The sequence below is a fragment of the Bos javanicus genome, chromosome 23, assembly GCF_032452875.1.
Source record: "Bos javanicus breed banteng chromosome 23, ARS-OSU_banteng_1.0, whole genome shotgun sequence".
In the NCBI taxonomy this organism is placed as follows: Eukaryota; Metazoa; Chordata; class Mammalia; order Artiodactyla; family Bovidae; genus Bos; species Bos javanicus.
The window spans coordinates 29278270-29299780 of record NC_083890.1 but is presented as its reverse complement, the minus strand read 5'-3'; the positions used below and the strand labels follow the sequence as shown (position 1 = coordinate 29299780).

General features: G+C 43.4%; 1 protein-coding gene across 3 annotated transcripts in view; it reads left to right on the top strand.

Annotated features, from left to right (window-relative positions):
* The window catches only part of LOC133236532 (olfactory receptor 2H1-like), a 31267-nt gene that overhangs the window by 8655 nt on the left and 1101 nt on the right, over window positions 1-21511 (top strand). For 2 of the 3 annotated variants that reach the window (XM_061398614.1, XM_061398613.1), the window contains exons 2-3: window positions 8262-8362; window positions 12344-13554. In XM_061398614.1, the coding sequence (XP_061254598.1) occupies window positions 12616-13554 (939 nt within the window). In that variant the 5' untranslated portion in view covers window positions 8262-8362; window positions 12344-12615. Of the gene's footprint in view, window positions 1-8261; window positions 8363-12343; window positions 13555-21511 lie in introns of those variants that run through there. The other variant, XR_009732920.1, reaches the window with a different exon arrangement.

Genomic DNA, 21511 nt, shown 5'->3' with positions numbered 1-21511 from the left:
AGAGAAAGAAAAAGCTGTACAAAGCAGACTTGAGGAAACAGCTTTCAGTTTTCACATTTTGTTTGCATCCCTCAATTTCTTAGGTCTCCACATCATTATTGGAAAGAGAAGTGGGAGAACAGATGGTTAAGCTCCTTTAAATTAAATCATTCTTTTTTCATACCCTTTCTGCTTTGCCTTTCTGCCCTGGGAGTGTAAATATTGGCACCTATACCACCTTGGTGCCAATGTTTACATTCTCAGGGGGAGGAGGATCCCAGGAATATTTCCCAGGGGTGTTATTTGTCTGCTGACACACTTCACATCTGTATCCATAGTCCCACCCTGAGCTGCAGATCTGTATGTCTAGCCACTTCTTTCCATGCACAGGGTCCTGAATTCCCTGTGTATTTTTGAACATGCCAGGCTCTCCACCACCAGATCATTGAACATGGCTTTCCCTTTAACTCTACCCCCCAACACCATGGATTTATAAGAATATACAACAGAAGCAGCGTCCCCTCCAGGAAGACCTCCCTGACTCTCTTCCATCCTATGCTGGGTTACATGCCCATTTTCTGTCCTTCTATACGCCTTCAGCAAACTTCCCAGAGCATGTTTCTCTAGAAATAATGTCATCGGTGTACTTGTCCTTCCCCCCTCAGTAATCAATGAGACTCTTGAGGGCCATGGCTAAGTCTTAACTTGTATCTTCAACACTTCCCAGGCTGTCTGACACTCCATTCTTACTAAATATTTGCCAAATGTATGAGTAAATCAATAAATGAATGAATAAGTAAGTGAATATTAATAGGAAAATAACACTTAGTGAGTACCAATTACATTACAGGAACTGCACAAGGTTTTATTAAATGGTACCTCATTAAGTAATTTAGGATTCTGAAGTAGTAGTACCTTTATGGATAAACAGGATGCTAACTTACCCACAGTCATATTAGTGCTAGCTGGTAAGTAAGGGTTCCACAGGCTTCCCTGGTGGCTCAGCAGTAAAGAATTCACCTGCCAATGAAGGAGAAACGGGTTCGATCCATGGATCCACAAGATCCCCTGGAGAAGGGAATGGCAACCCACTCCAGTATTCTTGCCTGGGAAATCCCATGGACAGAGGAGCCTGGCGGGTACAGTCCATAGGGTCGCAAAGAGCGGAACACAATTGAGAGACTAAACAACAACAAGTAAGGGTTCAAATGCAAACCTCTATTTCTACAGTCCTCATCGTCTCACGTTGTGCTTGAGTGGAAAGAAGGGCGGGGAGTATATGCCCTTGCATACCTTTTTATTACAGGAAAAGTACGAGTTGGAGGAATAAATAGATAAAGGAAAGCAGAGGATGCAAGGAGCCTTTGGATGCATGTGGCAGCCCCTGCCTGGGCAGAGGTAAACAAAGAGCAGTGGAGAGTGCAGGACTCAGAGCCTGGAGGAAGACTGCACCCTGGGAGAGAGCTGCTCTCCCAGGACTGTGAGTAATAAAAGACAGCACTGCGAGGCAATTCCCCAGAGCGGTAGAAAAACTGCCCACTGGAGCTGGGGATTTTATAGCCTTGAGTTACTCTAGGGCAAGCCACAGATTTTCCCAGGAAAAACTAGTTCAAGTGATTCCCTCCCCAGATAGGATCTGGATTCCGAGAAATTCAGTCCTTTCAAGGAAGAGAATAACAAATCTGGACTCTGATCTCTCTTTGCCCTCCTCCCTTCTTACGTGAAATTCCCTCCTAGCCTAAGTCTGGGGGAGGGGCTGTCCCAAACACCCTGGTGTCCCTTGCTGTCTATAGGTTCTTCTTGGGAACTGACTCCTCCTTGCTTCTCACCACAGTGTCCATCTGACTTGTTTTTTCCCTCTGTGTCACAATGCACTTTTTCAGAGGCAAAAAGATCTTTTTTCCTTTGCCCCTCTAACAAATGCAGAAAACTAGCCAAGTTCAAAGATCATGCTGTGGAAACTTTGGCAGGTTTTAAAACAAATGTCTCTGACATCCATAGCCTCCCAGCTTGGCCCTAGCTGCCCGGGTGGTCTATTGCATGTCACTGTCCCTACTGGGACTCCTTGGAGCAGAAGCCTCTTTCCCATCTCTTTCAAAACACTCATGAAACAGTTTGTAAAACTGCCTTGAGATCAGGAATATTGCTTCAGAAATTCCAATCAGAAGGCTTCTCTGGTGGCTCAGTGATGAAAAATCTGCCTGCCAATGCAGGAGACATGGTTCAATCCCTGGTCCGAGAAGATCCCACATGCCGCGGAGCAGCTAAGCCCGTTTGCCCCAACTATTGAACCTGTGCTCTAGAGCCCGGGAGACACAGCTACTGGACCTATATGCCACAGCTACCAAAGCCTGCTGGCCCTATAGCCTCTGTTCTGCAACAAGAGAAGCCACTGCAATGAGAAGCCCGTGTACTGCAACTAAGAGAGAAGTCCCCACTAGCAGAAACTAGAGATAAGTCCATGCAGCAAGGAAGACTCAGATAGACATAAATAAAAAGAAATGCCAACCAAACTCAATCAAAATACATCTGTAAATTCTTGTTTAATAATGGCTATAGGGAAAGTCTGTCTAATCTCAAAGAATGACCATTTGGAAAATATTTGTCAAAATGAAAAATGGACATGCCAAACTAAAACAACCCAAATACCTTTCAGTAATAGGGACATAGATAACTAAACTGTAGAACAGCGTCAGCAATAAACATGGTTGAATTATACCTGCAAGCAACGATATGGATGGACATGCCACATACCAGCTGAGCGAAAGAAAACAAGGCCAGGGAGACTACAGAGGGTATGCTACTATTCATAATTCTTCAAAACAAGCAAAAGTACACAGAGAAGCAGAGAAAGAGATTAGCTACTTTGAAATTCAGAGTATATTTGTTTTCTAAATAAATGAAGCCCAATCTACGTGCTGCAAGGGGTCACTTGAAGATTTTCAACAGCAAATAAGACATTTGAGAGCCCTCTGATAGCTCATCCTGTTGCATGCTGTGCTGTGCTCAGTCGTGTCTGACTCTTGGTGACCCCATGGACTGTAGCCCGCCAGGCTCCTCTGTCCATGGGGATTCTGCAGGCAAGAATACTGGAGTGGGTTGCCATTTCCTTCTTCAGCGGATCTTCCCAACCCAGGGATCCAACCCAGGTCTCCCGCATTGCAGGCATATTCTTTACCAGCTAAGCTACTAGGGAAGCCCCATCCTGCATTTACAGTTTAAAGTTTAACTTTGGGAACTTAATGTTTCGTGAAGCAATGCATTGAATGTAACTAATATATGTTGCCTTATTAATTAATTAAGAGAAAACACATATTCAGTCAATTAAAAATAAAATAATGTTATAACCTAAAGGATAAATGTTCTAAAGGAAAATAAATACAAGCAAAACAACAATTAGTGTTTAAGACCATATAGTGTGTCATCAAGCTGTCATAAAAACGTAAAAATCATAAGTGTTGATTATGACACAATTACGCTTTAGAGTTTATATATGTTACATAATTCTTTTGTGGTACCAAAGCTATAACTAATTCTTTTTTTTCATCTATCTATCCTAAACCCAGCAATTTCACTTTAGGAATTTATTCTATCAGTATACTCATATATGTATGAAATAAGATATGTATCAATACAAGCATATTCATGCGGTATTACTTGTCATCCAAAAAATGGAAACAACATTTATCAACAAGGAATTAAATAAATGAAAGTGTATACAGAGGAATTAACTGAAAGAATCAAGTTACAAATGTATAATTTTCTGATATTTAAAAAAGAATAATATATACACACATATGCTGAAATATGCATGCATGCAATATCTCTGAGAGGAAACAAACTGTATTGCCTAAGAAACTGGAATGGGAGGGAGATTTACTTATTATGTGCCTTGTACTGTTACTGTTTTTAGTTTTGTATTGTCGACTAAAAAAATATATTCACCACCTAAAAGTTCAGTTCAGTTCAGTCGCTCAGTCATGTCCGATTCTTTGCAGCCCCATGTATCGCAGCACGCCAAGCCTCCCTGTCCATCACCAACTCCCGGAGCTTACCCAAACCCATGTCCATTGAGTCGGTGATGCCATCCAACCACCTTATCCTCTGTTGTCCCCTTCTCCTCCTGCCCTCAACCTTTCCCAGCATCAGGGTCTTTTCCAATGAGTCAGCTCTTTGCATGAGGTGGCCAAAGTATTGGAGTTTCAGTTTCAACATTAGTCTTTCCAATGAACACCCAGAACTGATCTCCTTTAGGATGGACTGGTTGGATCTCCTTGCAGTCCAAGGGACTCTCAAGAGTGTTCTCCAACACCACAGTTCAAAAGTATTAATTCTTCGGTGCTCAGCTTTCTTTATAGTCCAACTTTCACATCAATATATGACCACTGGAAAAACCATAGCCTTGACTAGACAGATCTTTGTTGGCAAAGTAATGCCTCTGCTTTTTAATATGCTGTCTAGGTTGGTCATAACTTTCCTTCCAAGGAGTAAGCGTCTTTTAATTTCATGGCTGCAATCACCATCTGCAGTGATTTTGGAGCCCCAAAAATAAAATCTGACTCTGTTTCCACTGTTTCCCCATCTATTTGCCATGAAGTGGTGGGACCGGATGCCATGATCTTAACCTAAAAGTTAAGCATTGTGTTTTCTTCAGAGGACAGGCCAACAAATTAGAGCTCCAGAGCAGCACCTCAAGTAACGCTGAGAAAACTGCTTCAAGAAGGTGAAATGGAAACTAGGATATATAGGAGTTTTGCAACAAAAGGCAGGTACTAGAAATAAAAGATTACTGTTAGTAAAAGAAAACTAGGTGTCTTAAGGAATTTAGTGCTTTTCTACCTATGGGAAGATGTAAGAGTCTGGGCTCTTTGAAATCCTCCCTTTGATATGCGTCTCAGCTCTCTGGGGCCAGTATCCTGTGTTTTCTCATGCTGAGTTCCCTCAGGGCTCACCAGCTCAACTGTGCTGCAATCGCTGATGACTGTGACTGTTTTCTGATACAGCCGGCAATATTCCATTTCTCCGCCTCCAGTGTATGTATTACCTGTTCAATAGCAAAAGAGAGGAGGGAACAGAGAAAGGGGTGGAGGAAGGGGTATGCATCTTTTTTATGCCGTCACTAGCTCAAGATAGAACTGGCTACAAGCTATGCACCATGCACTGATGGGAACCAGTTTCTGTACTCAATCACTTGCTGCTAAGCAGATGGCCATGAAAAGCTAGCACTATAGTAGGTCATCCCACACGCTAATAAAGTAATGCTCAAAATTCTCCAAGCCAGGCTTCAGCAATACATGAACCATGAACTTCCAGATTTCAAGCTGGTTTTAGAAAAGGCAGAGGAACCAGAGATCAAATTGCCAACATCTGCTGGATATTCAAAAAAGCAAGACAGTTCCAGAAAAACATCTATTTCTGCTTTATTGACTATGCCAAAGCCTTTGACTGTGTGGCTCAAAAAAATAAACTGTGGAAAATTCTGAAAGAGATGGGCATACCAGAGCACCTGACCTGCCTCTTGAGAAATCTGTATGCAGGTCAGGGAGCAACAGTTAGAACTGGACATGGAACAACAGACTGGTTCCAAATAGGAAAAGGAGTCTGTCAAGGCTGTATATTGTCACTCTGCTTATTTAACTTATATGCAGAATACATCATGCAAAATGCTGGGCTGGAAGAAGCACAAGCTGGAATCAAGATTGCCAGGAGAAATATCAATAACCTCAGATATGCACCACCCTTATGGCAGAAAGTGAAGAAGAACCTAAAGAGCCTCTTAATGAAAGTGAAAGAGGAGAGTAAAAAAGTTGGCTCAAAGCTCAACCTTCAGAAAACAAAGATCATGACATCCAGTCCCATCACTTTATGGCAAACAGATGGGGAAACAGTGGAAACGGCAGCTGCCTTTATTTTCTTGGGCTCCAAAATCACTGCAGATGGTGACTGCAGCCATGAAATTAAAAGACACTTACCCCTTGGAAGGAAAGTTATAACCAACCTAGACAGCATATCAAAAAGCAGAGACATTACTTTGCCAACAAAGGTCCATCTACTCAAGACTATGGTTTTTCCAGTAGTCATGTATGGATGTGAGAGTTGGACTATAAAGAAAGCTGAGTGCTGAAAATTTGATGCTTTTGAACTGTGGTGTTGGAGAAGACTCTTGAGAGTCCCTCAGACTGTGAGGAGATCCAACCAGTCCATCCTAAAGGAGATCAGTCCTGAGTTTTCATTGGAAGGACTGATGTTGAAACTGAAACTCCAATACTTTGGCCACCTGATGCGAAGAGCTGACTCATTTGGAAAAGACCCTGATGCTGGGAAAGACTAAGGGAAGGAGGAGAAGGGAACGACAGAGGATGAGATGGTTGGATGGCATCACCGACTCAATGGGCATGGGTTTGGGTAAGCTCCGGAAGTTGGTGATGGACAGGGAGGCCTGGCGTGCTGCAGTTCATGGGGTCGCAAACAGTCTGACAGGACTGAGTGACTGAACTGAACTGATAGTAGGTTAATTGTCATGATCCTGTGCCTTCCCTACTCCCAAACATGCAACATCCACTAATATTTTACATAATCCCAAACTTGGAAAAATCAATAATATACTCTATAATATTATCTGAAATCAAGAGAATTTAATATTAGCTAAAATCAGAGGTCAAATCTAATCTTTGGTTAGATTTTTGGTCAAATCTAATCAAATAAACCAAATATATGTAATGTATATATATATATACAACTCAAAACTATCACTGAGCCATGATCTTAGTCTGATGGCAACATGTGAAAATTGACTAAATGGACAAAATACCCGGAGTAGTTACTGCACTAGGAGGTGTGGGATGGCCTGTGGGCCAGTGGCCCACATCCACTTTGCAGCTCTCAGGCCTTCCTAGAATAAATTCAGACTCTGCTTCCTACTTTTATGCAAGCTCTTTAACTATCCTCAAGCTTAGTACTTTCTTCTGTCAGCTGGAGATTTCATTTAGGATTAAGCTCTGTTATTATTAACAGATACCTAAAAATATTTGGCTTTGTAAAGATATAAGTGGCTTCAAAATTCAGAAGTAGAAGATTCAGAGCCAATGTGGTAGTTCTGTTCAAAAAAAAGCAACTCAGGACCCCCTTCCTTTGAAGGGGGTCTGACCTTTTAGGACACGGTCCACATTGTTGTGGTCCAAAATGGTATCTAGTGCTCCGGCCATTACATCATTATTCCAGGAACAGAGAGCTTCAGTGGTATTTTTTAAAAGGCTCCATGAAATGGCCAGAAGAGATTTCTCCTACATCCTATTGCCTAGCATCTTACAACCACATGAAATTGAAAGGGAGGCTGTGAAATAGTCCTTAAGTAGGCATGCTGTTGTTCCCCTTGTTGTTGCTGTTTGGTTGCTAAGTCATGTCCAACTCTTTTGTGACCCCATGGCCTGTGGCCCACCAGGCTCCTCTGTCCATGGGATTTTCCAGGCAAGAATACCGGAGTAGGTTGTCATTTCCTTCTCCAGGGGATTTTCCCGACCCAGAGATTTAACCCGCATCCCCTGCAGCTCGTGCACTGGCAGGCAGACTCCTTACCACTGAGGGAAGCCCATGACACTCAGGAGGTGGTAGTAAAAAGAAAACAATACCCTTGTACTCCCCTGTGACACAGGGGAGCAGAGGGAGACCTTTCTATTTACCAAAGGGAGCGATGTTTCTGGCACATTTACTCTAGATCTTCCTGTCTTTTCTTAACCATGATTAGTGGCAGTCGCTAATTAGCTGTGAATTGCGAGGCCCCCAGTCTTGGCAGAATTGAGGAGGTGTTTCTCTCATGGGATAAGAGTCCTGGGATCACTCCCTTCATCACCTCACCACTCTTCCCTTTTTACCTCCAGTACCACTAAAAGAGAAGTTAACTTCCTGGATTGAGGAGGAGAACTTGTTATCAAAAAGCTCCACAGTAAAAGGCTGCCTCTGGCCTCACATGCTCAGCAAAGTGATGGTGGGATGTGGTTATTACATGACCTCCTCAGCCACCACCCTGGGTTCAAATCTCAGCGGTGGTGCTTGCTAGCTACACTTTCAGAACAAGTGATTCATCCTCTGTTCATTCTCATTTCTGTGTCCGAAAAAGAAGATAATAATTGTGCCCATCTCTTGAAGTTGTCATAAAGAGCAATCTACTGTGATGTGCTTTGCAAAGTGACTGGGGAAGGAACCCATAGCAATCATTACCCTTACCTGAAATCTGAGCTTTAATCAATTTCAAGGATATAGTATTTCTCATAATTTGCTTTTAGTTTTCAGTATGAGGATCAAGTGAAGGCTCAAACCAGTCCAAAGCTCCATATCCTGGGGATGCTCTGGCAGCAAGGTAATGAGGAGACTGACTTGATTGTGGGTAAGTCACATATTTATTCTTCTCCTATAGCCCATCCATTACTATATATCATCATTAATATTATGAATGAAACAGGGTCTAGAAATCTGGCCCTGGCACTTACTAGCTGGATCATCTTGGGTGACTTACTCATCCTTTCTGAAGCTGTTTCTTCTATAAATGAGGGATAGTATCAAGTTTTTTCATGGTTTTTGTGAAATACAGATATTGAGAATTTTTTTTAACATAGTGCCTGGTGCTTAGGAAACACTCAAGAGATGATAACTATGAAAATAATATGAGATTATCATTACTGGATGTGGAATTTGCATCTCATGACCTTGTAGCTCTTAGAAATGACTGACTCTTTGGTGACCGATAAAAGATTAAACATGCACATGAATATTGGAATCAATGGGAACTGGAAGTAGTGTTTGCTTTTCTTGGTGTAAGAGAAAAGAAGAACCTAGAGAAAGAGGATGAGGAAAAGACCTGTTACGAAAAACAGACAAAAAGAAGGAACGGAGAGTCAAAGGAAGATAGAACCTAAAGATATCCAGAAATAACATACAGAGTAAGGAAACACATTGCCAAGAAAATAAGAATATGGGAAATTCTACAGCTGATGGATAAATAGAACTTGGTGGGTAATTGCTGAGATACAAGCAATAGGACCACTATAAAGTTCAAAAGAAATTTAAAATAAGCCAAATACCAATTACTTCCTAAAGGGCAAAGAGAAGATGTCTCTTTGTGATCAGATGTGATCAGAGAGGTACCCAGAGCTATGGGTAACATTTGTTCTGCTCTTAAATTGAGTCGGGGGCAGATATGCCATGTGTTTATTTTATTATCCTGTAAAGCTTATAGACATATTTTATACACTCTTTATTACTCAAATTGTTGGGAATTCCCTGGTGGTCCAGTGGTTAGGACTCCACATTTTCACTGCATGGATTCAATGCCTGGTCAGGGAACTAATATCCCACAAGCTACCAAAAAAAAAAAAAGTTATTAAAGGGAACAAATCTTATCCTCAAAGGGAAAGTAATGATGGAAGAAGAACTAGAGAAGAAGATAAAAAGGAGTCCTAACAAAAAGGGGAAGAAATACAGCTTCTAACACAAAATGGTGACTTTGTGATGAAGAAATGCTTTGTTGTTGTTGTTTAGTAGCAAAGCCGTGTTGACTCTTTGGTGACCCCATGGACTGTAGCCTGCCAGGCTCCTCTGGAATCTTCCAGGCAAGAATACTGGAGTGGGCTGCCATTTCCTCCTCCAGGGGATCTTCCCAACCCAGGGGTCAGACACACATCTCCTGCATCCCCTGCACTGGCAGACAGATTCTTTACCACTGAGCCAACATGGAAGCCTATCCCATTCCAAAAGCTTCTGGGACATTTTCTGCCATCAAAGCTACCCACATGCTTGCCACCACATCCCCTCAATGGTTTCCTACGATTGTCTCTTCTCAGAAGACCCCCAATTCTGCCCCTTGACTGCCAGAGTGGTTCCACATCTTGCAACCATCTGTGGGCTCAGTTCAGTTCAGTCACTCAGTCATGTCCAACTCTTTGAAACCCCATTGACTGCAGCACGCCAGGCTTCCCTGTCCATCACCAACTCCTGGAGCTTACTCAAACTCAGGTCCATCCAGTCGGTGATACCATCCAACCATCTCATCTTCTGTCATCCCCTTCTCCTCCTGCCTTCAATCTTTCCCGGCATCAGGGTCTTTTCCAATGAGTCAGTTCTTCGCATCAGGTGGCTAAAGTATTGGAGTTTCAGCTTCAGCATCAGTCCTTCCAATGAATATTCAGGACTCATTTCCTTTAGGATTGTTTGTGAGCTCACCTGTGACCCAAACTATCTTTCACAGCAAAGATTTGGGTCACCTTCTCCAGGATGTTTTCTTGACTTACTTGCCCAGAATCCTCCTTACTGTTCAGACTTCCTTCTCCCACACACCCATCATCTTTGCTTTATTTGCCTTCAATTTCTTGGCGATCTCAACATTTTCTATGCCTTTCCTCCCTTTTGAACTACTGCATGAGGCCAGCTGTACACCAATCTCTGCTTCTTCTGGTGAGACTTGAACCCATCACTGAAAAGTTGTTGTTGAATCACGCGAAGACACTGGGATTCTTGGCCCCCGGAGGAGAAGAATTCAATCCGGGCCAGAGACGAGGCTTGATCGCTCAGAGCTTTTGTGTAATAAAGTTTTATTAAAGTATAAAGGAGATAGAGAAAGCTTCTGACATAGGCATTAGAAGGGGGCAGAAAGAGTACCCGCTTGCTAGTGTTAACAATGAAGTTATATAATCCAAAGAATGTCTGGAGATTGTAAAGACCTCATCAGACCTACTCCCATAATTTACATTTTAAGATAACAGCCAGAAGGTTTGATCCAGACACTGTCCTTAGGCAGGATACATTATTGTTATATAATCCTAAGGAATGTAGAGAAAGAAAAAAAGTTTGTCCTTTCTTCCTCCTTGAGAATTCCAGACCCTTCTCTCCTTGGGGACCCCTAGACTCCTTATCAACCTGCCTAGGAAATGACTCTCTCATCACCTTATACCTGAAGACGTTTTCATTTCAGTAGCTAAGGAAAGGCTACTATACGACCAAGGTCACACATAAGTGATAGGCACCAGATCTTTTATGGGGAAATTTGCTATAAAAAAACATTACTATGAGTATGAACAAAATTATGAGTATGAGCTACAGTCAATGTTTTGCCAATGGTGGATTTTCTATATTGAGTAGCTGTACTGTGTTTACATAAAAGAATTTCCTTCTGATTAGAAACTACATATTAACATATAAAGGTGTGAAGAAGCATTATGTATGCAACCTACTCGCCAATAGCTCTGAATAAATATAACTGTGTATATAAAGAAAAGATAGAATGATTTAAAAGTGGCAAATACTAACAATTCATTGATCAAGAATAAACAAGAATTTTTAGACTTGGAAATTTTCTGCAAGTTTCAGAGTTGGATATAGAAAGTTTTAAAATCTCAAATACTGAGTAGAATTAAGAAAGCATTCAACAAATTCTATATTCTACTTAAATATCTCAATAGCAACTCAGCATATTTTGCTTTTGATGTAATCTTATCTGAAAGGGAAAGTATTTTTTTAATTACATCATCTTCCTTATTTCAAGGTCCAATTAGTATAGATGTTTCTACTTCCAAAGCAAGACAACTGGCAGCCTGTTTGGTCTTATTTTGTGACATGCATGTAATGTTAAGTTGAGCTTAGGGCTTTATTAAAAAAAATATTTATTTATTTATTTATTTATTTGGATGCATGAGGTCTTAGTGTGGCACGTGGGATCTTTAGTTGTGACATGTGGGATCTAATTCCCTGACCAGAGATCAAACCTGGGCCTCCTGCATTAGGAGCTCGAAATCTTAGCCACTGACCACCAGGGAAGTCCTCAGGTTTTTTAGTTATAGAAAATGCTCTTGTACTTAGTTTAATAAATCACAATTTTTTTAAATATTTATTTGTCTGTGCCAGGTCTGATATGTATGTGGGATCTGGTTCCCTGATCAGGGATCGAACCCTAGCCCCCTGTATTGGGAGCTCGGAGTCTTAGCCACTGGACCACCAGGGAAGTCCCAATCACAATTTTTTCATGGGACAAGATAACTTAGTTAATATCTCTATAGTGGGGTCACTTCATACAGAGAAGAAATGTCCTTAATTCATACATTCTGCCTCTGGTGGCTCTCCTACAAATGAAAGTAAAGCGGATAAAACATGAGTGATCCAGAAAATTTATCATCCAAAGTAGGAAGTACTGCATAGATACTCTCAGGAAGGAAACTCAGTAAAAATGATTCCTTTGGTAATGATTTCTGACATAAGGGAATATCGAAAACTACCACAGTCCTCAGAACAAAATAGGCATTCAATAAATGATTGGTGAATTAAGGAAAACTAATTAATTATTCCATATTTCACATCAGTTTCTTTTGCCTTCACTCAGTAAGTCTGAGATACCAGTGTGAGTCTCCATCTGTCTTCTGCACATTCACGGCTTCCTCACTCTCACTGGACCACATTTGACCAGGAGGAGCAGGAGAAGAGAAGGAGCTGCTGGATGGTGATGTGCTGGGAAAGAGGCTGAGTGAGTGACGACAGAAGAGAAATGCCCACCTGGTATGACCTGACAAGTGCCCAGGGTGAGTTATTATAAGACAGGTGGGAACACACAGCTCAGACAGCCCTCATCCCTCTAGGTCTGGACAAGAACAGGCCATGGTCAACCACAGCTTCCCAGTGGACTTCCTCCTTCTGGGCTTCTCTGAACACCCAGGGCTTGAAAGAATCCTCTTCATGGTTGTCTCAATCTCTTACCTCCTGACTCTGGTGGGCAACACACTCATCATCCTGCTGTCCATGCTGGACCCCAGGCTCCACTCCCCGATGTACTTTTTCCTCTCCAACCTCTCCTTCCTGGACCTCTGCTTCACCACAAGCTGTGTCCCGCAGATGCTGGTCCACCTCTGGGGCCCAAGGAAGACCATCAGCTTCCTTGGCTGCTCTGTCCAGCTCTTCATCTTCCTGTTCCTGGGGACCACGGAGTGTGTCCTCCTGACCGTGATGGCCTTTGACCGTTATGTGGCTGTCTGCCAGCCCCTCCACTATGCCAACATCATCCACCCCTGCCTGTGCTGGCAGCTGGCGGCCGTGGCCTGGGTAATGGGTCTGGTCCAATCGGTAGTCCAGACACCACCGACCCTCCGCCTGCCCTTCTGCCCACATCGGCAGATAGATGACTTTGTGTGTGAGGTCCCTTCTCTAATTCAACTGTCCTGTGGAGACACCACCTACAATGAAATCCAGTTAGCTGTGTCCAGTTTCATCTTCCTTGTCATGCCACTTACCCTCATCCTTATCTCTTACGGTGCCATTGCCTGGGCAGTGCTGAGGATTAACTCGGCCATAGCATGGAGGAAGGCTCTGGGGACCTGCTCTTCCCATCTCATTGTGATCACCCTATTCTACAGTTTAGTCATTGCTGTCTACCTCCAGCCCAAAAATCCTTATGCCCAGAAGAGAGGCAAGTTCTTTGGTCTCTTCTATGCAGTGGGCACTCCTTTACTTAATCCCCTCATATACAGCCTGAGGAACAAGGAGGTAAAGGGGGCGCTCAGGAGGTTGCTGGGGAAAGACAAGGACTCCAGGGAGAACTAAAGGTAAGCTGTTTGATGTGCTTTCATTGAGAGGATATTCTTTATTCTTTTTTGGACAAGTTTGACCTCTCCAGTCTACAGCCTTCCCTATACCTATCCAAGCCGCTACGGTGAGTCACAGTGTATGCGTGTGTGTGTGTGTGTGTGTGTGTGTGTGTGTGTTACAGGAGACATGTATGTTGGAAAGGGGAAACAGAGTTTAAAAAAAAAAAGAATAGAGAGAACTTCGAAGAGCTTTGGTATGAGTGAAAACAAGGAGAAGTTTGGGGTCTACGTGTAGGCAGGAGTAAGCATCATGATGCTTAGGCCTTGCCTGATGGCAGGCCTTCCCTGGGACCCGCCCCCCCATGTACTTTTCCCATACTTTCTAGAAGGAAGAGAACAGCCCCTGAATGCAGGGGACAGGGCCTGGAGGAAGCATGCAGCCTGGAGGACAGGTAGACAAGAGCTGTTCTCCCAGGACTGTGAGTGTTCAGGGCCCCACCAGCCTGTCCTCCAGGTGACACTTGCGCCCATCAGCTGATGCCACGTGGCCTGCAGGCTTCTGCAGGGTTGCCAGGGCCTCAACAGTTGAGCAAAGCAAAGACTAAACCCCTGAGGTCTCCACTCCCAGGCAGAATATATTAATCGTGTCTTTCATTTGTTATATCCTCATGCTTTGACAGAAAAACATCTGTTTCTGCTTTATGGACTATGCCAAAGCCTTTTATCACAATAAACTGTGGAAAATTCTGAAAGAGATGGGAATACCAGGCCACCTGACCTGCCTCTTGAGAAACCTATATGCAGGTCAGGAAGCAACAGTTAGAACTCGACATGGAACAACAGACGGGTTCCAAATAGGAAAAGGAGTACGTCAAGGCTGTATATTGTCACCCTGCTTATTTAACTTACATGCAGAGTACATCATGAGAAATGCTGGGCTGGAAGAAGCACAAGCTGGAATCAAGATTGCCAGGAGAAATATCAATAACCTCAGATATGCAGAAGACACCACTCTTACGGCAGAAAGTGAAGAGGAACTAAAAAGCCTCTTGAAAGTGAAAGAAGAGAGTGAAAAAGTTGGCTTAAAGCTCAACATTCAGAAAACGAAGATCATGGCATCTAGTCCCATCACTTCATGGAAAATAGATGGGGAAACAGGGGAAACAGTGTCAGATTTTATTTTGGGGGGCTTCAAAATCACTGCAGATGGTGACTGCAGCCATGAAATTAAAAGACGCTTACTCCTTGGAAGAAAAGTTATGACCAACCTAGATAGCATATTGAAAAGCAGAGACATTACTTTGCCAACAAAGGTCCATCTAGTCAAGGCTATGGTTTTTCCAGTAGTCATGCATGGATGTGAGAGTTGGACTGTGAAGAAAGCTGAGCACAGAAGAATTGATGCTTTTGAACTGTGGTGTTGGAGAAGACTCTTGAGAGTCCCTTGGGCTGCAAGGAGATCCAACCAGTCCATTCTAAAGGAGATCAGTCCTGGGATTTCTTTGGAAGATCAGATCAGATCAGTCGCTCAGTCGTGTCTGACTCTTTGCAACCCCATGAATCGCAGCACGCCAGGCCTCCCTGTCCATCACCAACTCCTGGAGTTCACTCAGACTCACGTCCATCGAGTCAGTGATGCCATCCAGCCATCTCATCCTCTGTCGTCCCCTTCTCCTCTTGCCCCCAATCCTTCCCAGCATCAGAGTCTTTTCCAATGAGTCAACTCTTCGCATGATGTGGCCAAAGTACTGGAGTTTCAGCTTTAGCATCATTCCTTCCAAAGAAATCCCAGGGCTGATCTCCTTCAGAATGGACTGGTTGGATCTCCTTGCAGTCCAAGGGACTCTCAAGAGTCTTCTCCAACACCACAGTTCAAAAGCATCAATTCTTTGGCGCTCAGCCTTCTTCACAGTCCAACTCTCACATCCATACATGACCACAGGAAAAACCATAGCCTTGACTAGACAAACCTTTGTTGGCTAAGTAATGTCTCTGCTTTTCAATATTCTATCTAGGTTGGTCATAACTTTCCTTCCAAGGAGTAAGCGTCTCTTAATTTCATGGCTGCAATCACCATCTGCAGTGATTTTGGAGCCCAGAAAAATAAAATCTGACACTGTTTCCCCATCTAGTTCCCATGAAGTGATGGGACCGGATGCCATGATCTTCGTTTTCTGAATGTTGAGCTTTAAGCCAACTTTTTCACCCTCCTCTTTCACTTTCATCAAGAGGCTTTTTAGTTCCTCTTCACTTTCTGCCATAAGGGTGGTGTCATCTGCATATCTGAGGTTATTGATATTTCTCCCGGCAATCTTGATTCCAGCTTGTGCTTCTTCCAGTCCAGCGTTTCTCATGATGTACTCTGTATATAAGTTAAATAAACAGGGTGACAATATACAGCCCTGACGAACTCCTTTTCCTATTTGGAACCCGTCTGTTGTTCCATGTCGAGTTCTAACTGTTGCTTCCTGACCTGCATACAAATTTCTCAATAAGCAGGTCAGGTGGTCTGGTATTCCCATCTCTTTCAGAATTTCCCACAGTTTATTGTGATCCACACAGTCAAAGGCTTTGGCATAGTCAATAAAGCAGAAATAGATCCTTTTCTGGAACTCTCTTGCTTTTTCCATGATCCAGTGGATGTTGGCAATTTGGTCTCTGGTTCCTCTGCCTTTTCTAAAACCAGCTTGAACATCTGGAAGTTCACGGTTCACATATTGCTGAAGCCTGGCCTGGAGAATTTTGAGCATTACTTTACTAGCACGTGAGATGAGTGCAATTGTGCGGTAGTTTGAGCATTCTTTGGCATTGCCTTTCTTTGGGATTGGAATGAAAACTGACCTTTTCCAGTCCTGTGGCCACTGCTGAGTTTTCCAAATTTGGTGGCATATTGAGTGCAGTACTTTCACAGCATCATCTTTCAGGATTTGGAATAGATCAACTGGAATTCTATCACCTCCACTAGCTTTGTTTGTAGTGATGCTTTCTAAAGCCCACTTGACTTCACATTTCAGGATGTCTGGCTCTAGGTCAGTGATCACACCATCGTGATTATCTGGGTTGTGAAGATCTTTTTTGTACCGTTCTTCTGTGTATTCTTGCCACCTCTTCTTAATATCTTCTGCTTCTGTTAGGTCCATACCATTTCTGTCCTTTATCGAGCTCATCTTTGCATGAAATGTTCCTTTGCTATCGCTGATTTTCTTGAAGAGATCTCTAGTCTTTCCCATTCTGTTGTTTTCCTCTATTTCTTTGCAATGATCGCTGAAGAAGGCTTTCTTATCTCTTCTTGCTATTCTTTGGAACTCTGCATTCAGATGTTTGTATCTTTCCTTTTCTCCTTTGTTTTTTGCTTCTCTTCTTTTCACAGCTATTTGTAAGGCCTCCTCAGACAGCCATTTTGCTTTTTTGCATTTCTTTTCCATGGGGATGGTCTTGATCCCTGTCTCCTGTACAATGTCATGAATCTCATTCCATAGTTCATCATGCACTTTATCTATCAGATCTAGGCCCTTAAATCTATTTCTCACTTCCACTGTATAATCATAAGGGTTTTGATTTAGGTCATACCTGAATGGTCTAGTGGTTTTCCCTACTTTCTTCAATTTCAGTCTGAATTTGGCAATAAGGATTTCATGGTCTGAGGCACAGTCAGCTCCTGGTCTTGTTTTTGCTGACTGTATAGAGCTTCTCCATCTTTGGCTGCAAAGAATATAATCAATCTCATTTTGGTGTTGACCATCTGGTGATGTCCATGTATAGAGTCTTCTCTTGTGTTGTTGGAAGAGGGTATTTGTTATGACCAGTGCATTTTCTTGGCAAAACTCTATCAGTCTTTGCCCTGCTTCATTCCATACTCCGAGGCCAAATTTGCCTGTTACTCCAGGTGTTTCTTGACTTCCTACTTTTGCATTCCAGTCCCCTATAATGAAAAGGACATCTTTTTTGGGTGTTAGTTCTAAAAGGTCTTGTAGGTCTTCATAGAACCGTTCAACTTCAGCTTCTTCAGCATTCCTGGTTGGGGCATAGACTTGGATTACTGTGATATTGAATGGTTTGCCTTGGAAACAAACAGAGATCATTCTGTTGTTTTTGAGATTGCATCCAAATACTGCATTTCGGACTCTTTTGTTGACCATCATGGCTACTCCATTTCTTCTGAGGGATTCCTGCCTGCAGTAGTAGATATAGTGGTCATCTGAGTTAAATTCATCCATTCCAGTCCACTTCAGTTCGCTGATTCCTAGAATGTCGACATTCACTCTTGCCATCTCCTGTTTGACCACTTCAAATTTGCCTTGATTCAGGGACCTAACATTCCAGGTTCCTATGCAATATTGCTCTTTACAGCATCAGACCTTGCTTCTATCACCAGACACATCCACAGCTGGGTATTCTTTTTGCTTTGGCTCCATCCCTTCATTCTTTCTGGAGTTATTTCTCCACTGATCTCCAGTAGCATGTTGGGAGTTTCTCTTTCAGTATCCTATCATTTTGCCTTTTCATACTGTTCATGGGGTTCTCAAGGTAAGAATACTTAAGTGGTTTGCCATTCCCTTCTCCAGTGGACCACATTCTGTCAGATCTCTCCACCATGACCCGCCCATCTTGGGTTGCCCCACGGGCATGGCTTAGTTTCATTGAGTTAGACAAGGCTGTGGTCCTAGTGTGATTAGATTGACTAGTTTTCTGTGATTGTGATTTCAGTGTGTCTGCCCTCTGATGCCCTCTTGCAACACCTACCATCTTACTTGGGTTTCTCTTACCTCGGGCGTGGGGTATCTCTTCACGGCTGCTCTAGCAAAGCGCAGCCATTGCTCCTTATGCTAACGCTGAAACTCCAGTACTTTGATCACCTCATGCGAAGAGTTGACTCTTTGGAAAAGACTCTGATGCTGGGAGGGATTGGGGGCAGGAGGAGAAGGGGACGACAGAGGATAAGATGGCTGGATGGCATCACCAACTCGAGTGAACTCGAGTGAGTTTGAGTGAACTCTGGGAGATGGTGATGGACAGGGAGGCCTGGCGTGCTGTGATTCATGGGGTCACAAAGAGTCAGACACGACTGAGAGACTGAACTGAACTGAACTGATGCTTTGACATCTGGGGTTTTGTTGACCCTGGAGGGACTTGCCCCAAGACTAGCTCATTCCTGGACCTCCCTGGTGGCACAGTGGATAAGGATTCGCCTGCCAGTGCAGGGGACACAGATTCAACCCCTGGTCCTGGAAGATTCTGATGCCTCGGAGCAATGGTGCCGCAACTAGCAAGCCCCTACTCTAGAGCCTGAGAATCACAACTAATGAAGCCTGCTGGCTCTAGAGTCCTTGAGCCAAAACTAGTGAACCCCAATGCTGCAGCTTCTGAAACCTGCGTGCCCTAGAGCCAGCAAGCCACAATTACTGACCCTGAGTGCTGCAACTACTGAAGCCCGTGCACCTAGAGCCTGTGCTCTGCAATAAGAGAAGCCACCACATGTGAAGCCTGTGCACCGGAACTAGAGAGCAGCCCCCGCCACAACTAGAGAAAGCCCTGGCACAACAGTTGCACAGTAAACAGATCACCCTGAGAACGGCTTTTCAAATGCAAATCAACCAACTCAGAGCTCAGTCCCCAACCACCTCCTTCATCAAGCCCTCATACTCCAGGCCACCATCCACCTGCCCAAATCTCACCAGGGCCGGGTTCCAGACAACTAGAAATAGCCCCTTTGTCAGAGTCCACTGACATTATACAAACTAGCTAGTTCTCAACCTCCTTCTTCTGTCTTGTCCATTCCTTTCTGCTGAAACCACATGAAAGCCTCCTGTCCACAGTTCTCTGCTCCTGTCTCTTCCTGTGACCAACTTTGCTGCTTTCTAACATGGCCCTGCACGGCCACCTCCTCTTGAAATCTATGAGTAATAAACCATCTCTTCAGAGGCCATCATTTTTGAAACTGTTGACATAACCGAGTTTCATATCTGTATCTATTGATACACTATACTTTAAGACACAGAGTTTTAGAGGTGTGTCAGTTACCTCTTCCTGTCAAAGTAAGTTCCCCTCCCCTTACAGATTTCACAAATAGAAATCCTCACCTCCAACCTCACTGAGTGTCATGTGGCTCCTGACTGGCCAGACCCTAGTGACAACAGAGAACCTGCCCACTGGAGCTGGGGATTTACAGCCTGCAGCTGTTACAGGGGGAAACATGGGCTTCTTCCGAGAAAGACTAACCCAGGGGATTTCCTACCCAGTGAGGGCCAGAGTTCAGGGAAATGCTGCCCTTTAAAGAAATGTGGAAAAAAGCCTAGGATCCTGGTCATCCCCCTTTGCTCCTCCCTTCCTGTGTGATATGACCTCCCTCCCAGAGACAGAACAGACCCGGACTCCCCAGCTGCCTCCATTCCTGATCAAAAACATTTTTTTTCCTCAGGAGTTTTCACACGTGCTTGGCTATGAATGCAGCATCAGAATGGATTCTCTTGCTCTGTGTCCTAAAAAAGTAAAATTCTCTTAAAGACAGAATATTCTCAGCTTATGTATTCTCTGTAGTTTTTGTTGCTTAGTTGCTAAGTCATGCCTGACTCTTTTGTGACCCTATGGACTGTAGCCTGCCAGGCTCCTCTGTCCATGGGCTTTCCCAGGCAAGAATACTGGAGTGGGTTGTCATTTCCTTCTCCAGGGGATCTTCCCTACCCAGGGATCGAACCCACATCTCCTGCATTGGTTCTTTACTACTGAGCCACCTGAGAAGACCCTGTTTATTCTCTAGCAATATAAAAATAAATCAGACAAGGAGTAGAATTAGACTGTGGGAATTCTGACAGGTTAAGGAGATGGAGTAAGTAGCACATCTTGCCCCAGGATGATGGAGTGGCCTTGACCAAATCAATCCACCCATCAAGTCCTCCCTGGGGAAGATGCTTCCTTTCCTTCTAGAAGTAAAGTTTCATGAGAGAATGTGAGAAAGTGCTTTGAAAACACACTATTAATAGAATAGAAAAAATAATGCTTTAGAAATGCAAACCAAACCCAAACCCAAACCTACTTTGATTTTTATGTACTGATGGTTAGAGTAGAAATTCAGTGGAGGCAGAATGCCTAGGTGAGAGGTTCTAGCAAATCTTCTTCTCAAAACAAATTAATAAAACAACCATTTCAGAACCTCTAGGAGTTAACCAAAGGCCACATAAGAAACTAAGAAGATCATCTAGCAAATGAACAAAATAAGGTGTGCAATGTATAAATAATGTGCTGGCAGTATCCTTTAAAAACATATTGATTGGTGTCTTTATTCTTGTTTGTTTTTAAGGCTTTTATTGAATTTGTTACAATATTGCTTCTGATTGATGTTTTCAACTCACACCCCTTGCATTGGAAGGCAAAGTCTGGACCACCAAGGAGGTCCCTATGCTGGCAGTATTTTTAAAAGGAAGGACAGTAGGGAATTCCCTGGTGGCCCAGTAGTTAGGACTCTGTGCTTTCACTGCTGAGGATGCAGGGTCAATCCCTGTTCTGGGAAGTAAGATCCCACAAGCCACACAGCCCAGTCAAAAGTATAAAAATATTAAATTTTTTTAAAAGTAAGGACATTGCAAACTTATATTTATTTTATTTGTAGATGCGTACCAGTTACCAATATATTGACTCAGCTCCAAATTCAGCTTCAGTAACTGTTATGCATTAATGGACAGAATTCCTTTCAAGATTTCTCCTTTACAGTGAGGAGGACATTAAGCTTTTTCAGAGGGTTCGGGAGGAACTGCAGGAGAAAGGGCTTCTCTCTCTGGGTCCAGTGGTTGCACTGGTCCAGGGAGGAGGTATGAGGACATCCGGTGTTGCCCTGTCCCAGCTGTGTGCCCAGAAGACACGAGCCCTCAGCAGTCCCACAGCCCTAACCCAGCCTGATGGTCGCCTTCTCACAGCCCTTCCAACGTGGGTGCCCCACACTCCACATCTCCCACCCACTCCCACCTCTCTTACTCCAA